The 20,245-nt window shown below is 39.9% G+C and overlaps 4 protein-coding genes across 8 annotated transcripts; 3 read left to right on the top strand and 1 right to left on the bottom strand.

The window, feature by feature from the left end:
* Positions 1-101: 101 nt before the first annotated feature.
* Positions 102-6,242, top strand: LOC121806350 (probable sucrose-phosphate synthase 4). Of its 2 annotated transcripts, XM_042206362.1 has the most exons (14): positions 102-2,119; positions 2,204-2,293; positions 2,367-2,584; positions 2,690-2,753; positions 2,840-3,039; positions 3,116-3,587; positions 3,669-3,791; positions 3,917-4,048; positions 4,126-4,302; positions 4,378-4,431; positions 4,501-4,563; positions 4,656-5,480; positions 5,563-5,690; positions 5,803-6,242. In XM_042206362.1, exons 1-14 carry the CDS (start codon positions 1,853-1,855, stop codon positions 6,041-6,043), a joined length of 3,054 nt encoding a protein of 1,017 aa, XP_042062296.1. In that variant the 5' UTR covers positions 102-1,852; the 3' UTR covers positions 6,044-6,242. The 2 variants fall into 2 exon arrangements, with proteins under 2 accessions (XP_042062296.1, XP_042062302.1); XM_042206368.1 differs by lacking the exons at positions 102-2,119; positions 2,204-2,293 and having other exon boundaries at positions 2,533-2,584; positions 2,676-2,753.
* Positions 6,205-9,079, bottom strand: LOC121806400 (DNA repair protein RAD50-like). Of its 4 annotated transcripts, none has more exons than XM_042206425.1 (12): positions 8,948-9,079; positions 8,791-8,852; positions 8,551-8,637; positions 8,204-8,337; positions 8,021-8,079; positions 7,899-7,953; positions 7,774-7,821; positions 7,422-7,449; positions 7,203-7,312; positions 6,871-6,933; positions 6,561-6,680; positions 6,205-6,420 (listed from the first exon to the last, which is right to left on the bottom strand). In XM_042206425.1, the coding sequence occupies exons 2-12, from the start codon at positions 8,837-8,839 to the stop codon at positions 6,361-6,363; spliced, it is 813 nt and encodes a 270-aa protein (XP_042062359.1). In that variant the 5' UTR covers positions 8,840-8,852; positions 8,948-9,079; the 3' UTR covers positions 6,205-6,360. The 4 variants fall into 4 exon arrangements, with proteins under 4 accessions (XP_042062359.1, XP_042062382.1, XP_042062366.1 ...); XM_042206448.1 differs by having other exon boundaries at positions 6,886-6,933; XM_042206432.1 differs by having other exon boundaries at positions 8,791-8,847.
* LOC121806392 (glycerophosphodiester phosphodiesterase GDPD4-like) lies at positions 8,921-12,795 on the top strand. The gene is made up of 10 exons (XM_042206415.1): positions 8,921-9,046; positions 9,180-9,379; positions 9,724-9,810; positions 10,249-10,346; positions 10,660-10,720; positions 10,801-10,881; positions 11,021-11,113; positions 11,825-11,914; positions 12,320-12,447; positions 12,521-12,795. Exons 1-10 carry the CDS (start codon positions 8,926-8,928, stop codon positions 12,687-12,689), a joined length of 1,128 nt encoding a protein of 375 aa, XP_042062349.1. The 5' UTR covers positions 8,921-8,925; the 3' UTR covers positions 12,690-12,795.
* Positions 12,796-12,930: 135 nt separating this feature from the next.
* Positions 12,931-15,273, top strand: LOC121806425. The gene is made up of 5 exons (XM_042206461.1): positions 12,931-13,434; positions 13,522-13,592; positions 14,073-14,178; positions 14,619-14,751; positions 14,853-15,273. Exons 1-5 carry the CDS (start codon positions 13,352-13,354, stop codon positions 15,048-15,050), a joined length of 591 nt encoding a protein of 196 aa, XP_042062395.1. The 5' UTR covers positions 12,931-13,351; the 3' UTR covers positions 15,051-15,273.
* Positions 15,274-20,245: the final 4,972 nt, after the last annotated feature.

The following is a 20,245-nucleotide window of genomic DNA, read 5'->3' as shown; positions in this document are numbered from 1 at the left end:
TCCTTTTTCAGTCTGTTTTTGCCCATAAACTTAACCAAGATAAATTGCATTCATACCACACCCAATATTCTTGATTTCATTATAAATATATATTTTATCGATAATTACAATTTTCTCAATAAATAGCCGATGAGAAAAAGGAAAGGAAATTCACATTCAACTCTGTCATACGATGAGATAGTTGACAACTTTAAAGACCAAATTTAACGAAGTCTTATGGCCTTGATGGGCCAGTTTTGGGGTCGATCGACCACTTAAACCAACTTGGATCTATCATTGCCTATAACTAGGCTTGCTTAACAGAACCGAGCAGTCGGTTAACTGACAATTTGGAGTCATCAATTATGGAACCAGAGTTTCAAAGGTTCAGTTCCTATACTAACAGATCGAGTGGCATAAAAGCAGAATAATCGAAATCAATTGTGTATGGGCTGGTTCTGGAAAAAATGCATTGGAGAGGGTTGAACTCGGATCTATGACTACTGAGACAATGCTCTATAAAGCAAGATGATATTACTCTAGCCCTATAAATGATTGTAACTTTTTATGATGTCGAAAAGATGAATAGTTTGTAAAAGTGGGAAATGACGGTAAATTCGAAAATTGATAGAAATAGATTCCTTATAAAAATTTAACTATATTGCCCAATTATCACAAACCTTAAAAATTCCATTTATTTCATTGAAAAGCTATCAGCTGCAGTAGAAAAATAGTTAGTTTGGGAGGTGGTTAATCTGATGTTGGTCAAATAGCTATCAGCATTCCTTCATAAATAGCATTGTAATACTCTTCTACACTCAAGCATTGAACGAAATTGTATCTTCTTCTCCCTAAGAAATGGTAATAAATGGTTGGCCAGATGTGATACTACTATTGTGTGTTTTTGCTTTATGTTAATTTTTGTTGATTTTTTATAAGCCAAGCACTCATGATTTGCTGGTGCAGTGTACATGGTGAAACAAAGAAACAAGTCCATTGTAGTTTTAGATGCAACTTTGTGTGATGCTTTGTTTAAATAGGAGTGGAGTGAGATAAGCAGGTATTGCATCTAGGCATTTTGCTTTATGAAGATGCTCAATTCCCGAGACAAGGTGCGCGTTTGATACGTGTTTTTAGCCACGGCTGCTGAATGTGAATGTGATATCAACATGGCCTTGAAGGGAGAATAAAATGCTTGGATATTCGACCAAATATCCACTCTAGTGCCAGATGCTTTTGCAGCAGCAACTGTTTTGGGAATCCTAGTAGAAAATTGTTGTTAGAATCTGGCATTTGATGCTGCTGCCTTAAACTGCAAGAATATGTTGCTCTAATCACATTTTTTTTATGGCATATTCTTGTCATAATTGGACTAGTTGTTGATTCCTTACTATTTGTTGAAGAAAGAATTGGAGACTAGTGTTCTTGAAATACCACCTAATCCAACATATGCTGGAATAATTCCACAACCAAGTTTACCCTTAACGATTCTTGATTCTTTAATGTAATTATTATATGGCCATTTTTTGGAATAGATTTGCTTTCTTTAAAAATATGTATCTCTAGACAGTTGAATAGAAAACTAAAGTGATTGACACGAATGGTCAGATAATTTATTTTGAAAATCGGATATGGAAAAGGATTATAAGTGTTAATCCGATTCTAGCAATCATTTCAAAAGGTTGCAAACAACACCTTTTGACGTTCCTTGCTGATAATAAAAAATACTAGAAATAGAGATGATTAGTGAATCCCATGCAGAGAATAAACTGAGGAAATAATGCAATATTCGAGCAATATATTTGGCTTTATAAGGATGGCCCTGCTTCTTCTCTTGACACTCAAAACTTTTTAAAACAAAGAGACGGTGAACATGGGAGAGAACGAGTGGGTTAACGGGTATTTGGAGGCGATATTGGACGTTGGAAGTGCAAGGAATGGGAAGAGGGATGCAGAGAGCCAAGGAAGAAACCAAAAGAAGAGCTTCAGCAACAGTGTAAGGAGTAAACTTGATGAGGAGATGTTGAAGTTTGACAGGATAGATATCGAGAAGCATAAGATATTCACTCCTACTAGGTACTTTGTTGAACAAGTTGTCATTGGCTTCGATGAGGCCGATCTCCATAGAACATGGGCCAAGGTATGTGTGTACATATAATAACAAGTGAATCAACTAAGTACTCATTGTAAATTGTAACTTGTGAGATTGGCTATGGATGCACAGATGATAGCTACTAGGAATTCTCGTCATCGCAACAACAGGCTTGAGAATATGTGCTGGCGTATTTGGCATCTCGCCCGCAGAAAGAAGCAGGTGAGCCCTTGTAAGATGTGGAACTGCAATGTTTTGAAAGTGAATCAAGACTGACAACTTATTCTACTTGCAGATGGCAAGGGATGCAGCGCAAAAACTAGTGCAACGGAGATTTGATAGAGAAAAAGCGCGTAGTGATGCTGCACAGGATCTTTCTGATCTGTCTGAGGGCGAGAGGGACAAAGGAGAGTCTAATCAAACTGGCTCGATCGCAAACATTCCAAGAATTAGTTCGGATACTCAGCATTGGCCAGATCACCAATCCCGACAACTTTATATTGTTCTCATAAGGTAAGTATAAATAGAAAATTCGATTGGAAAATAATACAATGTTACTGTCTGGATGGCATGTGATGGAATTAGTTTTTCATATAATGTCTAGTGTTTACCATGCAGTCTTCATGGCCTGGTTCGCGGAGAAAATATGGAGCTTGGACGAGACTCTGATACTGGTGGTCAGGTACTTCTTTTTTCTTGCACTGGTGTAGAGAGTTGTTGAAATGTATTCGATGCGATGTCACTCACTTGTTTCCAATTCTTGATCAGGTTAAGTATGTTGTGGAATTAGCTCGGGTGTTGGCCAACATGGAAGGGATACACAGAGTGGATCTTCTCACGAGACAGATTACTTCGCCTGAGGTTGACTCCACCTATAGTGAACCTATTGAGATGCTTTCATGCCCCTATGATGGAGTTGATAGCTGTGGGGCCTACCTTGTCCGAATCCCTTGTGGCCCGTCTGATAAGTACGTATACGCTTCAATTTACACGCATCTTCCCTCTCAAGCAAGCTCGACTGTAATTTGAATATTCATGGAACAGATACATACCAAAAGAGTCTCTCTGGCCTTACATAGGTGAGTTTGTTGATGGAGCTCTCAGCCACATCGTCACCATGGCAAGAGCTTTGGGAGACTCTGGAAAACCGGCATGGCCTTATGTTATCCACGGCCACTATGCAGATGCAGGAGAAGTCGCAGCGCGCTTGTCTGCTGTCATAAATGTGCCAATGGTGTTAACGGGGCACTCCCTGGGTAGGAATAAATTGGAGCAGCTACTCAAACACGGCAGGCTTTCTAGGGAGGACATCGACAGCTCCTACAATATAATAAGGAGGATCGAGGCTGAGGAGTTGGGGTTGGATTCGGCTGAGATAGTAGTGACAAGCACCAAGCAAGAGATCGAAGAGCAGTGGGGTTTGTATGATGGATTTGATCTACAGTTGGAGAGGAAGCTGAGGATAAGGAGACGGAGAGGAGTGAGCTGCCTCGGAAGATACATGCCAAGGATGGTGGTACGAACTTATGTTTCTCAATGCAGTAACTTAGATAGTATAGAAATGACTGATATGAAACATCAAACTTGTTTTTTATAGGTTATACAACCAGGTATGGACTTCAGCAGTGTGGCAGAGGAACTATCATTAGACAGTGAAGGAGATCTCAAATCAATGATTGGTGCTGACAAGAAACGTCCCATGCCTCCGATATGGTCAGAGGTCTGGTTCTGTTAATCACTAAAAATGCCCAATCAAGGAGTGATGATTAATGACAATACAATAAACCACCAAAGACCACAATATGCATAGTGTACTATTAACACAGATTGATGATTCCGATGCAGATTATGCGTTTTTTCACCAATCCTCACAAGCCTATGATACTAGCATTGTCCCGTCCAGATCCAAAGAAAAACATAACAACTCTACTCAAGGCTTTTGGAGAATGCCAGCCCCTTCGAGAACTGGCAAACTTGGTAGTGAATCGTTTTAAATTTCTAATGCATAACTGAGCTGCTGATCAGAAATCTAAGATAAACTCCTAATCTTGCAGACACTAATATTAGGAAACAGAGACGATATTGAGGAAATGCCCAACAGTAGCTCATCTGTGCTTACAACAGTACTCAAGTTCGTTGACAAGTACGATTTGTATGGACAGGTAGCTTATCCAAAGCATCACAAGCAACCCGAAGTTCCTGAAATATATCGCCTGGCAGCCAAAACCAAGGTAATGATGGATAAATCAGCTGTTATGGTGCTAGTGATCAACAACATTGATTAATTTGATGGATCTGTATTGAAGGGCGTTTTCATCAATCCAGCTCTAGTCGAACCATTCGGTCTCACTCTCATAGAGGTCAGTGTACAGCAAGCTGCTTTGAAATTTGTAATAGGCTAAGTTAACTTAGTAATATTCATCCTTCAGGCTGCAGCTTATGGACTACCCGTTGTTGCCACAAAAAACGGTGGACCTGTTGACATATTAAAGGTAAGAAAATCGATTACTATTTTTTACTGTTATTGTTTGGAACTCCTTTTTCTGTATGAACTAAGCAAAGGTTTTGGTTTCGAACCAAGCAGGCACTCAATAACGGTCTGCTTGTCGACCCACATGATGAGAAAGCCATCTCAGATGCTCTTCTAAAGCTCTTTGCTAACAAAAACCTCTGGAAAGAATGTCGCAGGAATGGCCTGAAAAATATTCACAAGTTCTCATGGCTGGAGCACTGTCGTAGCTACCTCTCGCAAGTTGAGCATTGCAGAAACTACCACCCGACAAATCTTCTTTCTGTCATGCCGATTCCTGAGGAACCACTGAGTGAATCACTCCGTGGCATTGAGGACCTATCTCTGAAGTTCTCTATTGAAGTGGATGTAAAGGCTAATGGGGAACCTGATGCTGAAACTAGCAACCAGCAGAAAATCATTGATTTTATTCTAAAGCAAAAGGCGACTTCGGTTGGAAAATCAGTAAAAATTTACTGTCCAGGGAGAAGGCAACGGTTGTGTGTGATAGCCATTGACAGTTATAACAGTAATGGAAGCCCTGCTGAGGAATTGCCATTGATTATCAAGAATGCTATTCAGGTCTCGGAATCGAAGTGTACAGGGATAGGCTTTGTACTATTGACAGGCATGAGTTTGCAGGAGACGAAGGAAATGTTGGGGAGTGAGGTAAAGTTAGAAGACTTCGATGCACTGGTTTGTAGCAGTGGAAGTGAAATGTGTTATCCTTGGAGAGATTTGGTTTCAGACCAAGACTACGAATCCCACATTGAGCACCGTTGGCCAGGTGAGAATGTGAAAGCAATAGTAACGAGGCTTGCCAGTGTAGAGGACGATGATGTGCAGCTCAGTCGATGTAGCTCACGATGCTACTCATATAGTGTCAAACCTAAAGCAAAGGTGCATTTTTTACCAATGTTTTCTGATATGAATATTTACTGAGGGAAATAACTGAATCGCATACATGCAAATATTGTCACAGGTTCATAAAATAAACGATCTAAGGCAGAGGCTACGTATGAGAGGCCTAAGGTGCAACACGGTCTATACTCATGCTGCATCGAGATTGAATGTTATACCATTGTTTGCATCAAGAGCTCAAGCACTAAGGTGTGTCTTTCATTTCACAAATCAAGTATTTGAGTAGTTCATTGTGGTGTTTTCCTGTGTCACCACCTACATTTAGTTATACTGTTTGACCTTAAGGTATATATATGCGCAGATATTTATCTGTGAGATGGGCTGTAGAGATGGAAAAGGTGATTCTATTCATGGGGGAAAGAGGGGACACGGACCGTGAAGAATTACTCGGAGGTGTTCACAAAACTGTTATCCTCAGATATTCTGTTGTTTATGATAGTGAGAGTAAAGTGCATAGTGAGGACAGCGTGTCCATCTCTCAGGATAACAAAAGAGTAACTCTGGCAGAGGGCTTTGAAGTTCATGACATTTCCAAAGCCTAGGCATTTTTTCAGAATCCGATTTGATTTGTGATAGCAGCATGAGTGGCTGCACATGGCACAGTGACGCAGACCATATTATCGACAGCCATGTAAAAGAGAAGACAGAAATTTGAGGTAGATAATGTAAGTAACTTATCGCTTGAATCAAGACTATACAGAGGTGCATAAAATGAAATTTTATATATCCCCTTTTCTGTTTTTCTGAACCAACCATGTAGCATCATATTTGATAGTCTATACATGCTAAGAATATGTTCAAAGATACATCTTTATATTACCTCCTACGTTCCTTCTTTCTTTGCCACCTCCCAAACCCATTAATCCAGCTTAACATTGTATTCCTCACCACATGAGCACCTTACTTTGTGTGAGATTTCCTGAAGATGAAATAATTATTATACCATCAAATAAAAGGCCATATTTCAGAGAGTTGATCACCAGAAGCTATAATGCCAAGAGCAGAACTTCTAGCTTATATACAATGACTGAAAATTTAAAGATAGAGTGGCGAGCTTACTTTCAATCTCATAATCTGAAGTTCAAGGGATTGCACGTACTCAGCTTCTCCAGCTTTATCGGATAAGAGTGCCTGAATCTCCTCTTCCAAGCTTTTCTCACTCATGTCCCTAAGTTCTGGCTGGAATCACTCAGCATCATCATCAGATATTAAGAACATATTAAAAGGAAAATATATCAGTTTCTTTGTTTGTTCATTGAGTATGTTGCCCATAAACCACTAAAACTTAAAATAACTTCATATCCAAAGCACATGATTTGTAGAAAACTAGGTAATAAATGATAAGAGATATAAGGAATAAAGTATATACACTATTGGAAGTCACCTTAAAGTCGGTCATTTTAGCCTTCACTAGCTCAAGAGACTGCTTCAGCTGTCATCGGAGTAGTCATGCAAAAACATGAGTGTTGTTAAAGTTACTTGATTAACTCGCGTAACATATCTAAGCTAAACTGACAGTTCATTTCAGCTACAAATCTTTGCCAAGAAACAAAGCCTAACATTTAAAGATGTGTATCCAAACCCATAAACAATTACTCATATGCATTCCAAGAATATGATTATTTTTCTTTTGAAGTATGAATCTCCAAGTTGGCAAGGAAAAAAAATTTGTGTATCCAATAACAAGATGCTTATGCAAACCTTAGTATTCTCCAAAACAAGATTTGATTTTAGCTGCTTTATTTCATCAAACTTAGCCTCAGCAGCTTCAAAATCCTTCATAATGATTTTGTCCACACCATCAGGAAAATCTGGAATAAAGGCATTGTTATATCGATTTGATCGATTACCCCTAGCAGCTAAGACAGCTTTGTCCTTTACATCCATTGATTGATGTGAAAGGGAATACATATTTTGTACCTTTTATTCCATCGTTATTTTCATCTACCTGCAATAATTAAATACATGCAGAGCATGAGAGTGTCAGAGACACACATAATAAACTTTGACACTTATCAACCATGTTGGTGATATCTCTAGTGTGGCGGTAGTCAAAGACACATTTAGAAAGGATGGAGTGCAGTTATTGTCTGCCTGACCACAGTTTATGCTCATTCAAAATCTCTACGTGCTAAACGATAGTGTTGTTATAAATTTAATGCTAGTTATAGATCTAGCACATGATCTTCAATGGATTTTTGTATTGCTCCCCTAATAGAGCACGCAGTCATCATACCTAAAAATATCTATGGGAGAAAGTTTAAGAAATTACCAAGTCATCTTTGGTTGTTGAGCCAAAATTTTGAGTTTTGACCCACTTCTGCACAAGTAAATAAATGTGAAATATTACTGTAAATGTTGCATGGCCAATTCGGAGGGTTACACAAGATCGCAGACCTGTTGTTCAGTTAGCTGTCCACTGAGATCCTCAGTAACATTCTTATAGTGGGCACTGTATAGGAGCAAAACATGTTGTCATGTGATATTAAATGCTTTTCCAGATATGATCCACTTGTTACCTTCGGTCCACAAGTTTTGCTGACAAGCTCAGTCTTTCCTGATGCATTAGCTCCAAAGTCTGCATGTCGAGAGGAATCAAGATTAGAAGATTCACTTATTGATAAACAAGAAAAAAGGAAAATATGAATTTATAGGTTCCTCCTTCATAATGTATAGGTCTACATCCATCAACCAATATTTACCTTACATAGAGTGTAGAAATCAGCTTCAAGAGAAGCAATTTTCCTCTGTCTTTCCAGAATCTTCAAGCAGATCTCCCCCTTGGCTCTAGCTATCCGATCAGCTTCTTCCTTGACTTGCTTAGTATCATTCCTCACTGCATTTTATCGAAATTACTAGGACTCAGCTCAGGTGGACTATAAGATCCAATTATGACAAAAGAAATGTGCAAAAGAGAGTAACGATTCCTAAACAAAATGACCAGAACACTAACTCTCTTTTTAAAATGTCAATGTGAACCTGAGCGTTAAAAAGGAGATGAAAATCAATTACTATTAGTGGAAGAAGTTTTTCCCTATATAGTACAAACCTAAATCGAGATCCTTTTGGAGATTCTCAATAGTAATGCTCTGCATATGCTCTTCCACTGACATTTTAGCTGCGTGATCCGCCACATCTGCAATTCAGTGGATTTTAGTGTCAATCTCACACTTCAAAAGCTTTCTAGCCATTTAACAACATCAAAAACAAAATATCAAGTAAAACTCAAAGTTATTTAACGAGAGCTAGATCAATTCCAATATTATCCAGAGAGCGAGAGAGAGAGCACCGTTGATCTGAGAGCGCAGCGTCTTCATGTACTGAAACAATTCCTCCATTAAAACTGCTGATCTATCCATGAAATCGCATTCAGTTACACAGCACATATTTGCAAATTCAAATGAACTCAAATTCGACATTGAAAATGATCATGATTCCAGACCTACCTTCAGTTTTTGAAATAGAGAGAAGAAGAGAGAATTTTGAATTACGCGGGTATTTGGTTGTTATATATGGAGGGGAATGGAAGGAAGGTTCTGGTGCAGGTGAGGTGTAGGGATATTACGGCGAGGTGTCAGGGTTATTTTTGGAAGAAAAAGTACTGTAGCTGATTAAATTCAAGCTGTGGGATTTTGAGAAAGCTAGGAAAGAAAACTAATAAACGATCTTTTTCACCAGGGGGAGAAATGGCTGCGCTAATCTCACGATGGGATCGGCAACAGCAGCGGCTCCGCGTCCAAAGAGGCACCAATTTTCCACGAAAACTTGGTCTCTTTTCATCGAGGAAGAAACTCTTTAGGTTCCTATTAATTTCCCTCGCCATTTTTGCAATTGTTCCCCCTCTCTACTTCCATTTCAGCCTCCGCCGCTTCCGTCAGGTTCCTTTTTCATTTTCTATATGTATCAATTTTTCTCATTGTATTGCTAACTTGATTGATCGAATCTCGATCAGGATTGTATACTTGTATGGCGGTGTTTCCGGTGTGATTAAACCTTTTCTTACTCTTGCTGTGTGAAATTTGACAGATATGGCAAAACCTTTTTATTCATTTTTTTTCATACGATGCAGTTGCATTTGTTGTGGTGGCTTATTCGTATATTTTGAACGTTAGTGGAAAAGTGACTGATTCGAGCTGTTTGATGGGATGAATCTCTGAAATAAGATACATATTTGAGTGCCTGCAATTAGGTTATCGTCTTATTGGCTGCTATGCATTTGCAGATGCAATCACGAAAGTGCAGCTGGATGTCCAGTCCACCTTTAGTGTGTGCTCATGGGGGTGACTCAACCAAGGCTTTCCCCAATACCGTAGGCATCTCATCTTTATTCACTTGGCTTATTCCATTTTGCTTGTATTTATCCAGAATGCACACCAGCAACTTCCTTCCCTAGTTATGGACTGCATCTTGTAGGGCGTGTTCTGTGTGTTGAAACACTTTAGCCTATTGAAGTTAAATTTTAAGGTAGAAAGGCATATCTGATAAAACATAAGATACTAATTGGATTATAACACAAAATAATTCATCGGAGTGATGGTGTTTGTTGGGTACTGAAACTATAGCAATTATATGTTTGTTCATCTCTGCCCTTTTCTGATCTTCTTAATGCACTTCTTTATATGATCCTTCTACTCTTAGTGTAAAAACAAAAAAAATAAAAGAAAATGAGGGAGATAGAATAGAAGTGAAGTTTTGACTCTAAAATTATATGGATTGTAATATTGAATTGCCTTCATTTATGTGGCAGATGGATGCTTATAGAATTGCTTTAAGCTCTCAAGCAGATTGTATTGAGATCGATGTATCTCGTTCTTCAGATGGATTATTGTTAGCTCTTCATGATAGGTAATCATGTTGTGTGATTTAGACATTCACTGGTTATCTCCTTGGAGTGAATTTTTCCTATGATCTCTTCACGTTTTCAGATGATTATATAATCACAAAAAAGAGTGGCCTTCATCTATGAAACTACAGTATGCATAGCAATCTTTGAGTTTGCTATGTGGTGTCAAAGTAAAATCACTGTCAAGCAGAAACAATTATTTGACAACCTCAATATTGAAGAATTTCTTCCTACCTTTTCTTTAGTTTCACCTCTCAAGTCATTATTTGCTTTTGAAGATGTACTGGAATGTTGATTCTCACATATTACAGGCAGGGATCTGCAGCGACTATCTGGAAATACTTCTTCTAAAGTTGGTTATTTGAGCAGGAAAGAGGTGGGTTCCGAACATGATTCTTCAAACACTGATATACTTAATTGATCAAACAGGGATATTGATATACTCAATTGCTGTAGATTGCAGATCTGGGTTCCGAACATCACCAATCCTTGGAGTTCAGAGATTTAAACATCCCAACCATTGTAGACGCAGTAAGGGTAAGATGGATAATTCTGTCTCTTTTTCTAATTAAAAAAAACTCGGCAACATGATTCTTGTAAGGATCTCCACTGGTCAAATAGCACTAGCTCCTAGATACTCTATAAGTGTTCTAAGCTTGGTTTTATTGTGGATCAGTCAGTATCAGGTTCAGTTAAGCAGGTGATTCTCGATGCTAAAGTTGGACCTCCACTATATGAGAAAGGACTAGCAAAAGATATCCTTTCTGTTGTAAGTATTCTTAACGATTGCCAAGATCTGTATTTGTTTGTGTTGTATTGTGCAAGTTTTGGTTTTGAAATGTCATTTCTATCATTTGGCTCAGATTTGCTTCCCCTTCATAGCAGTTTACTTCCTTTGAACCAGCATGTATTTTTGTTCGGAAATACATGAAAGTTCATTTGTTTGATTATTGTGAATGTAAAATAGAAAATGCAAGTTACATTTGGAATTGGCTTATTTAGGATCAGAATATTCTTCTTTTCACACTCACAAAAAATTATGTTCTTCAAAAACTGTGATATACCTAGATCTGTTCTGCAAATGAAGAGAAAAGATAATAAAGAATATATCTGATGGAAGTTTCTGAGTGGAAATAAGTGAAAATTTTGTTTGTTTGATTGTGGTAAAGCTAACTTGCACAGTTATACAGAACAAAGAGGAGTCTGCGTTTTAGATAGAACATGCTAGTTATCTTTCGACATTGCTTATATTGGTTGTTTTAGTTTTCAGGACCATGTTAACAACTCCCAAGTGCAATTCTATAATCCAGTTTTTCCACCTAAATTTTTCCATGCTTTTAACTACCAATAGTGCAGATCCAACTGTTGTTCCTATTCTGCATTCTCCAGTGAGAATGTGAATCATTCTATCTTCTTAGGTGAATGCTGACTAGTTTTTCAGAAAGAGTTGATTGCTGACTTGATATCTATACTTTTACAGGTAGAAAGAACCAACTGCAAGAACTGCCTTGTGTGGGCAAAAAGTGACACCCTAGCAAGGGAACTGATTAGATTATCCAATCATACAACGGTAAAAGAAGGCTTAAACTGCTGTGTCTTCTACATTCTTATCCGTAAAAGTAACTTCTTATAGACATTTTCAACTTGATGATTTCTTTTCAAAAGAAAGAGCACTTATTTCTGGATTGAAGTTATGGGAGATGAGTATCAACAGAGTTAAAGGCTAGTTTTGGCAATGTGAATTTAGAGAAGGGTCAAGAGACAAAGCACTTGGGATGTGTATTGTATGTGATATGTGGTTAATCTTATGATGTTAAATGTGGAGCAAAACAAAAGCTTCGCCAAAAATCAAACTAGTTTCTCCTACTCATATACAATTAATTACTTTGTGTTACTGAAGATGTTTGATTGATTTTTTTGGGCATAATGTTTTATTGATACTGCTACATGTGTGGTTGATCTGGTGTTTATGAAGGTGGGGTACATCGTAATGATGGATCCATCAAGTGGAACTAGTATGCGGTTGTTGAGGATGAGAGGCGCTGGGGTGGTTGGCGTCTACCACCCATTAATCGATGAGAAACTTGTGAAAATCCTCCATGAGTAAGAATCTCAAGATAATTTCGTTGGAGTAAATATGAAGCTGCATATTTTTGTGACAGAGTAGCACTTGCAGGAGGAGGAAGAAGGTTTTCGCGTGGACAGTTGATGAGGAGGAATCAATGCAGAAAATGTTGCTGGAGCGTGTAGATGCAGTGATAACGGGCAATCCTTCTCTGCTTCTGCAAGTTATGCAAGATCGCAGGAAGCAATGCTTCGAGGGAGGCTTTTCTTTCACTTCTTAGATTCTGCCCCAATCTTCATCAGATCCTCATGTATCTTGAAATGAAATTTTGTTTTAGTCGATTAACATTACTCAACTTTCTCGAATGAGAAATTTTTTAGTAATAACAGCAGCCCACTTCTCTTTCAGGTAAAAAAAAGATATTATATACGAAGATACATAACACTCGAAAGTAAAAACTTATATTCGAAGATAGAGTATGAAACAGTGTGACTTCCTATAGATCTAGGGATCACATCTCATCATTCCCTCCCTAAGTCTAGAAAAATAAAGTATATAAATCAGCGGTCATGAATATTAATGAATTAAATTTTATAATACTATAAGCTAGTAAATTAGTAAGTAGTAATATGGAGTAATTACTAATGTTTTGGTGGAAGGGTGGGAGTGGGAAAAGTAACGAACGGAATAACCGCCGGTTCAGTACGACGTCGTAAACCAGATTCCCAAATTTGATTTTAACCAACCGAGATCCGACCAAGTCTGAGAATCACGCAGAGATACGACACTCTCTGCGTGTATCATCCAAAATTTTCAAATTAAACAAAACAAAATTTCATCTTGATTTGAGCGCAGGCAGCAGGAATCAATCCATCAATTAAGCGTGATCCGCACAGCTTACCGATAAACAAGGATTCATCAGTCAAGCAAAATCACGCAACGATGGCGAAACGCTTTGGATGTGGATTTTTGGTCTCGTGGCTCCGTAGAAAAATTGTGGACCCTCTTCACCAAATCCTTCGCCGGTTAATCTCTTTCCTAAATTCAATTCGTTTTTTGAGTGATTGCGGCAGCAGTGGTCACTAAAATTTGGGCAATTTGATTGATTTTAGGGGAGCCGAGCCCAAGCAGCTCGCATTCTCGGCTGCGCTGGGAATCACTTTAGGGATCTTCCCCATCTGTGGTATCTTATCTCCCTTCTTCAACAACTGATTCAGCTTTGTTCATTTCTTTATTCGTATTATATACTACCTCATGCATTCAGTTTGAGCTGAAATTGATCGTTTTTAAGGGTTCTTTTCCTACTCTTGGAATGATGTATATGTTCATTGTAGGGTATTATGATTGTTTTTTGAGATTTTGGTATCAATAGTTTATGCTTTGATATTGTGTGTTTGAGTTCACTCCCTCAAAAGAGGCAGTATTGTTCTAGTTGCGCTATCGGTATCTACTAAATATCTGGCTTATCAATTGGATATTTGGAAGTGCAACTAGTTAATGTGTCTCGTGATTGGATGTCTTTTACTAACTTTCTGCTAATGTATGTTGTCTCGTGTCGCCCTCTTTGATGTTACATCACATATCATAAATATCTGAAATTATGGACCACAAAGATGTGATCTTGGTGACTTTCTTATGCTTGGAGCTTTTTCATTTTTACTAGGGGTTACTGTGTTTTTATGCGGGTTAGCTATTGCGGTGCTTGGATCCCATTGCCATGCTCCAACTGTAATGCTGACTAACTTTATTGCTACTCCTATTGAGTTGAGGTAATCCTTTAACAAGCTCAAGTCGTTTCAGTCCGTTCTGTAATTCAATCTTTGCCCAACCTAGGATAGTCTTTTTTCTACTATGCAATATTCATGACAAGATTTCTGCATGTTTCTCTTCTCTGCCTTTACCATAAAAATGTGATGCGGGGTTTGATGAGTCATATTGCTGAAGTGTATTTTTTATATGTTTGGGATTGAGGCTTGTGTACTATGGTTGTGAGTGTCCCCTTCTTCATATTGGTTCGGAGGGTATGCACAAATGTATTCTAGCAATACTTTCGTCTTATATACTCGCACTTTAGTCTGTAATTGTGAGTAGAAAACCATGTTATATCATTCCACTAGTGATTCTATGACTTGGATTTCTACCTTAGCAGAAATTTTGAACATCAATATCTCAGAATTTGTGATTTTTTATCTACTTCTTCTCTCAACAGTTTGATGATCCCCTTTCTACGATTTGGTGAATTCATTACTGGTGGACCTCATTTCGCTCTAACTTCGGATGCTCTTAAGAAAGTCATCACCGGAAAAGCTTCATGGGAAGTCCTGCATAGCATTTTCAACGCGGTATGCAACAAAGTTAACGTTCACATTCACATCCATCTCCTGCTGTCTAGTGTTTTTGAAAAAAAGTAGGGATTAAACCGATAATATTGGCATATGTGCAGCTGCTGGGATGGTTTGTTGCTGCACCATTTATTTTAGGCGGCCTCTACTTGTTATGCTTGCCATGCTTCCGGATGTTGGTTCACAGGTTTGCGGTCGTTCCTTCAACCCCCAAAAAGCCACTCGGCTCAATTGGGAGCCCAAGAAAGACTCCCAACTCCCCCCGTGAAGTCAGGCTAAAGGTCAGGACGTATGATTAAAGAATCAACGGTACGCCATCGCCATCGCCATTGGACACACCTTAGATATAACTGTTTCAAAGCTTTTTTTGTACAGGCTGCTATAGCATGTAAATGTTGTACCCTAAATTCTATTTTTTTTTCTAGTTTCTTTGTCATGTTGCTCTTGCAAGGCATCGTGAATCAGACTTTCACAGTATTATCTAAACGATAATTTAATTTAATTTAATTTAATTTAATTTAATTTATAATCTCAGCATGCATTAGCTGTGCAAGAAGACGACGTGAGTGATGCTATTTTCAATCATGAGTAGTCTAAGGAATTAGAAAGGGAAAGGATGCATGGGGCATCCAAAGAGTATGATTCGGATATTTTGATTACTTTTTTAGATTTAATTTAGGATTTTGCGAGTTCTTAGTGCTAACTGCTGGCATCTAACAAAATATGATATCTGTATATTAATTTAGTACTAGTTGATAATAAGTAATAAAAGACCAAAAATGGTGAAGGGATAAAAAATGGACAGTTCGCCGCGCGGCAGCTATTGACATAACTCAATCGTGATTGTAAAAGATCACCTACTACTAAATGACTCACTACTTTTCACATACCAGGAAATATCTAACAGATTATATTATTTTGGACAAGTCTTGCAACGCTTCGCATACAACAAAATGTTGTAATAATATTTTTCTACTTATATTAATATCTAATCTAACAAGTTTGACATTTCAAAATAGTGTCTCATTTTTCTATCATAATCCATCCAATAAATTAGTCTTATTTTCATCGAAAGAAACTTTCTTTCTATTTGTTCTCCATGTATTCTCAAATTTATCCGGTCATCCGCAACACTGTCTCTTATCCGTCTCTTAACCGTCTCATCTCTTAACTATTCATGGGCCTCACTGTACTTTTTACTCTATCTCTTAACTAAGAGATAGCACTTGTAACCCTCCATCTCTTATCCATCTCTTAACCATCTCATCCCTTAACTATTCATTCAATTTCATTTTTTATTTTTATTTCCAACAAATTCAATTAATAAAAACACACTTCATTAAATAAAATAAAATTACAACTTAAAATTCTAAAAAAATTAAAAACCTCATTAATAAAATCCTAAAAATATTAAAAATAAATAATTTAAATAAAAAAAATATATTTTTATGGTGGATTAATTTGTGGGAATGATTTGATATTTATAGAAGTGATTGGAGGCTTGAAAAAAATTTAAAAAAATAAAAATTTGCAAAAAAACGCCTATAAACGGCTAGAATATTTTTAGGGATATTTTTAAAATTTTTGAATTTTTCCTGAATTTGTAAAAAAAAACCAAAAAAAATATTTTTTCGGATAAAAACGACGCCCACTCGTGGGCCGGCGAGTGGGCATCATGGACGAACCGGAGCTCGCACGTCGCCAACGCCGTCTCTTATCGTCTCTCCGGGACGATATAAGAGACGGCTAAGGGATGCGTCGCGGATGGCCTCAATTAAACATTATTAGGGCATCCACAATGGGACGGATGTCCCGGCGGACATCCCGACGGACTTCCCAAAAACACCTTCTGCCACATCATAAGGACATCCCACTGCACTTCCCAAAAACATCTTCTGTCACATCATAAGGACATCCCACTGCACTGCCACGTCATAGGGACATCCCACTACACAATGACGGACATCCCCAAGGACATCCCGACGGACATCCACAAAAAACAATAAAAAAATCACGACGTCCGCCGGGAAGTCCATCGTGTCAACGCAATGGCAGACGTCCCGACGGACGTCCTGGAAAGCCGCGGAACTTCGATGTCCGCAGCGGACGTCCGTATCCGTGTGCATGCTGCCTAATGGCGGACGTCAGGCACGCCGGTCCGCAGGGACATGATGCTCTTAGTTCTACTTGAGGAGAGGAGACCGTACATGGTGAAAATGTGTGTAGTGTGGAAGCTGACAAAGAAGATTTTATGAGAGAGAAACAGCTATATCTCTCAACTTTATCTATTTAGGTTAGTGATGGAGTACGTACTAAACAAGCCAGCACAAAGCCCAAGAAAGAGTATCAGTTCGGCATGACCAAAGAGTTCGGCCTCAGCCTACAGCTCAGTAAAAACCAACCAATCAAGCTCTGCCCTCAGGTCGGCATCAAGCTCTACTCTCAGATCGGCAAAAGCTGCTCGGCAATAGTTCAGCAGTTCGGTCTCAGCATCGGCAAAAGCTGCTCGGCAATACCGGACTGGGAGACACGATCTATCTAGTGGTGGACCCATGCAGGCTCTCATGACCTCCACGACATCCACGACATAATTACTGATGATGTATGCCACCGCCTAATTAGTGGCCATGCAGGATCTCATGACCTCCGTGACCTCCACGACTTAGGGTGGTGATGCAAGCCACGATCTCAGTTCTATATATAAACGGAACTTAGATCCGATAGAGGATTCACCAACTCTAAGAGAGAGAATATCATATAGCAAGCTTGTATTTGTAAGCTGTAGAAAACAGATCAAGCAATACAACTCTGCCCTCTTTTCTTCCCGTGGACGTAGATTTACCTCAGTAAATCGAACCACGTAAATCTCTGTGTTGTGATTTCTACTTTCCTGCATTTACTACCACCAGAAATTCGCGGATTCATCACTGGCGCCGTCTGTGGGAAACAGAGAACCAAATCTGTGATAAAGCGAATTTTTGACCCTTTTTCCACTACAAAAAAAAAAAAAAAAAAAAAAAAAAAAATGCATGCCAGATCGCACAACTCCCGTGCCTCCGTCCGTGATGACCATGAGGAAACTAACCCAGCAGCCCATAGGCCTGGAAAGCAGCCTCGTGAGAAGTCTGTATCCAGTTCTCACGGTGAAGGAACAAGCCGCTCAAAAGGTCCACACACCGAGTCTTCCCAGCAGCCTGATTTGAATGAGGCTGTCAAGCTGTTCTTGGCTGAGAAGCAGGAGGAGTTCTTAACCTTCCTGCAGAAGAGCCAACAGCCGGAGAAGACAACGACGGATTCTCCCTCCTCGTCTAGGCATGAAAGTCACTACCGCAGTAGTGACGTGTCTTCCAGGAGAGAGAATCCTCAACCCCGACATGTTCCTGTTTCTCCTCGGCACCGGAATCACAGGAGAACTCCTTCTCCTCCGTACCGAAGAGATGTCGGGTTCGCCATGTACGGAGCGTTAAAGACTCCGTTCTCGGACGATATCATCCGAACTCCTTTGCCGCGGAACTACCGAACTCCGTCGATAACCTATGACGGACTCGTGGATCCTCATGACTTCTTGGGACGCTATCAGTATAATATGGCGAACCAGGGTCTCAATGAGGTCCACATGTGCAAGCTGTTCCCCGAGCTGCTCATCGGGAACGCCAGAAGGTGGTTCGACAGCCTTCCTCAAGGCAGCATTAGATCCTACCGAGATCTAATGGATGCTTTCCACAGGAGGTTCTTTCAGAAAGCGGAAGCCCGAATTACTTCGGCTCAGCTGCTTTCTATACGTCAAGGTCGCGACGAAAAGATCAGCGACTTCCTGACGAGATTCCACAAGGAATGCCTACAAGTAAATGATCTTAACGATCTACTTGTCATTTCGGCATTCCAAAATGGAATCCTGCCCGGAGCTCTCTACAGAAAGCTCGTGGAGTGCGGCCCGCAAACAGCTCAAGAAATGTGGGACATTGCGGACCAGTTTTCCCGTGCGGATGAGGCAGACCGTCGAAAACGGTCTTTAGACAGCTCATCCCAAGAAGAGAAAAAGAAGCCCGATCAAAGCGGCCAGGTGCTTCCTCGCCGAACTCCTTTTGAAAGAATTCAAAGGGCACCGGTACAAGGCAGATTGGGGCCACGGCTCAATCCTGAGAAGCCGCCCGCTCAGTTCGTACCATTAAACAAGTCAAAAACGGAAATTTTCGAACTACATTCCGATATGTTCGAAAAACCAAAGCGGATGACGAAATCAGCCGCGCGGCGACCTCAGGATCAATATTGCTCCTTCCATCAAGCCCACGGTCATGATACCGAGGAGTGCCGAAATTTGGCTGCAGGTATTGATGTTCTTGTGAAAACAGGAACGTTAAAAAAATACCAAAGCAAGCAGCCGAAAAAGAACAAAAAGCAGAGAGGTGCGAACTGCAATCCTCAGGATCCGAAAAGGCATGAAGATCCCGAAGACGACGACGAGCCGCAATATGATGGAGTAATCCAGACTATTGATGCTCTCCCTGCCGGGAAAACTAAGTCGTCCCTAAAAGCAGAACGCAGAGGTTCCAATCAAGAGGAGCCGACACATAAAAGGCTGAAGAAAGACGAAGTGATTACATTTTCAGATGCCGATCCCGTCCCAGCCATCTCTCCTCACCAAGACGCTATTGTCATTCAAGCCGGAGTGGCAAACAAACTGATCCACAGAGTATTTGTGGATACAGGAGCGTCAGTCAGCGTTCTTTTTAAAGAATGTTTTGATAAAATGGAAGTGGATCCAGCTCGGCTCAGTCCGGCTCCACTTCCTCTGAAAAGTTTCGCCCAGGAAGACACCCGCCCTGAAGGTATTATCAGCCTTCCGATCACGGTGGGAAAAGCGCCTACAAGCTCCAATACGATGATCGAGTTCTTTGTGGTAAAAGCTCGGTCCCCGTACAACATCATCCTGGGGAGAGACTGGCTCAACACAGTTCGGGCCGTTTGCTCTACTTATCACCTCACCATCAAGATCCCCACTAAAGGTGGGATAGCGGTCATCCGAGGTGATCAAAAGAGAGCAAAAGAATGTCTGCAGATTGCGCTTAAAAGTGCCGAGCAACCAGTTCGGCACCATCAAGCATAGCAATCACAGCAACCGGAGTCAGAGGCAAGCGAGATGACCGAAGTCACTTCAGAGCCGAACTCAATGACCGTTCAGTTATACGAAGATGATCCATCCAGAGTGGTCAAGATCGGCTTCGCAGGAACGCCTCTACTCCGGGAAAAAACCATCCAGCTCCTCAAGGAGTATAAAGACGTCTTTGCATGGTCTCCGTTGGACATGACCGGAGTGCCCCCCGAGGTAATCACTCATCGGTTAAATATTGATCCTTCGGTCCGGCCGATAAAACAGAAGCAAAGACTCTTTGCGGCAGAAAGAAGCCAAGTCATCCATGACGAAGTCCGCCAATTACTAAAAGCGGATGTACTATTCGAGGTAAAATATCCTTCCTGGGTGGCCAATCCTGTG

The sequence above is a fragment of the Salvia splendens genome, chromosome 1 (assembly GCF_004379255.2).
Source record: "Salvia splendens isolate huo1 chromosome 1, SspV2, whole genome shotgun sequence".
Lineage (NCBI taxonomy): Eukaryota > Viridiplantae > Streptophyta > Magnoliopsida > Lamiales > Lamiaceae > Salvia > Salvia splendens.
The sequence above is the reverse complement of the archived record's forward strand: the minus strand, read 5'-3'. Positions and strand labels throughout refer to the sequence as shown.

Excerpts from the sequence above, each read along its gene's own strand:
- LOC121806350 (XM_042206362.1), top strand. The coding sequence starts at position 1,853 with ATGGGAGAGAACGAGTGGGTTAACGGGTATTTGGAGGCGATATTGGAC. Across the intron at positions 3,588-3,668 it reads GATACATGCCAAGGATGGTG|GTTATACAACCAGGTATGGA; the intron begins GTACGAACTTAT and ends TGTTTTTTATAG. Across the intron at positions 4,303-4,377 it reads GCCTGGCAGCCAAAACCAAG|GGCGTTTTCATCAATCCAGC; the intron begins GTAATGATGGAT and ends TCTGTATTGAAG.
- LOC121806400 (XM_042206425.1), bottom strand. The coding sequence starts at position 8,839 with ATGGAGGAATTGTTTCAGTACATGAAGACGCTGCGCTCTCAGATCAAC. Across the intron at positions 7,954-8,020 it reads GCAAAACTTGTGGACCGAAG|TGCCCACTATAAGAATGTTA; the intron begins GTAACAAGTGGA and ends GCTCCTATACAG. Across the intron at positions 7,313-7,421 it reads AAATAACGATGGAATAAAAG|ATTTTCCTGATGGTGTGGAC; the intron begins GTACAAAATATG and ends CCTTTATTCCAG.
- LOC121806392 (XM_042206415.1), top strand. The coding sequence starts at position 8,926 with ATGATCATGATTCCAGACCTACCTTCAGTTTTTGAAATAGAGAGAAGA. Across the intron at positions 10,882-11,020 it reads CCATTGTAGACGCAGTAAGG|TCAGTATCAGGTTCAGTTAA; the intron begins GTAAGATGGATA and ends ATTGTGGATCAG. Across the intron at positions 12,448-12,520 it reads CTTGTGAAAATCCTCCATGA|GAGGAGGAAGAAGGTTTTCG; the intron begins GTAAGAATCTCA and ends TAGCACTTGCAG.
- LOC121806425 (XM_042206461.1), top strand. The coding sequence starts at position 13,352 with ATGGCGAAACGCTTTGGATGTGGATTTTTGGTCTCGTGGCTCCGTAGA. Across the intron at positions 13,435-13,521 it reads CTTCACCAAATCCTTCGCCG|GGGAGCCGAGCCCAAGCAGC; the intron begins GTTAATCTCTTT and ends GATTGATTTTAG. Across the intron at positions 13,593-14,072 it reads AGGGATCTTCCCCATCTGTG|GGGTTACTGTGTTTTTATGC; the intron begins GTATCTTATCTC and ends CATTTTTACTAG.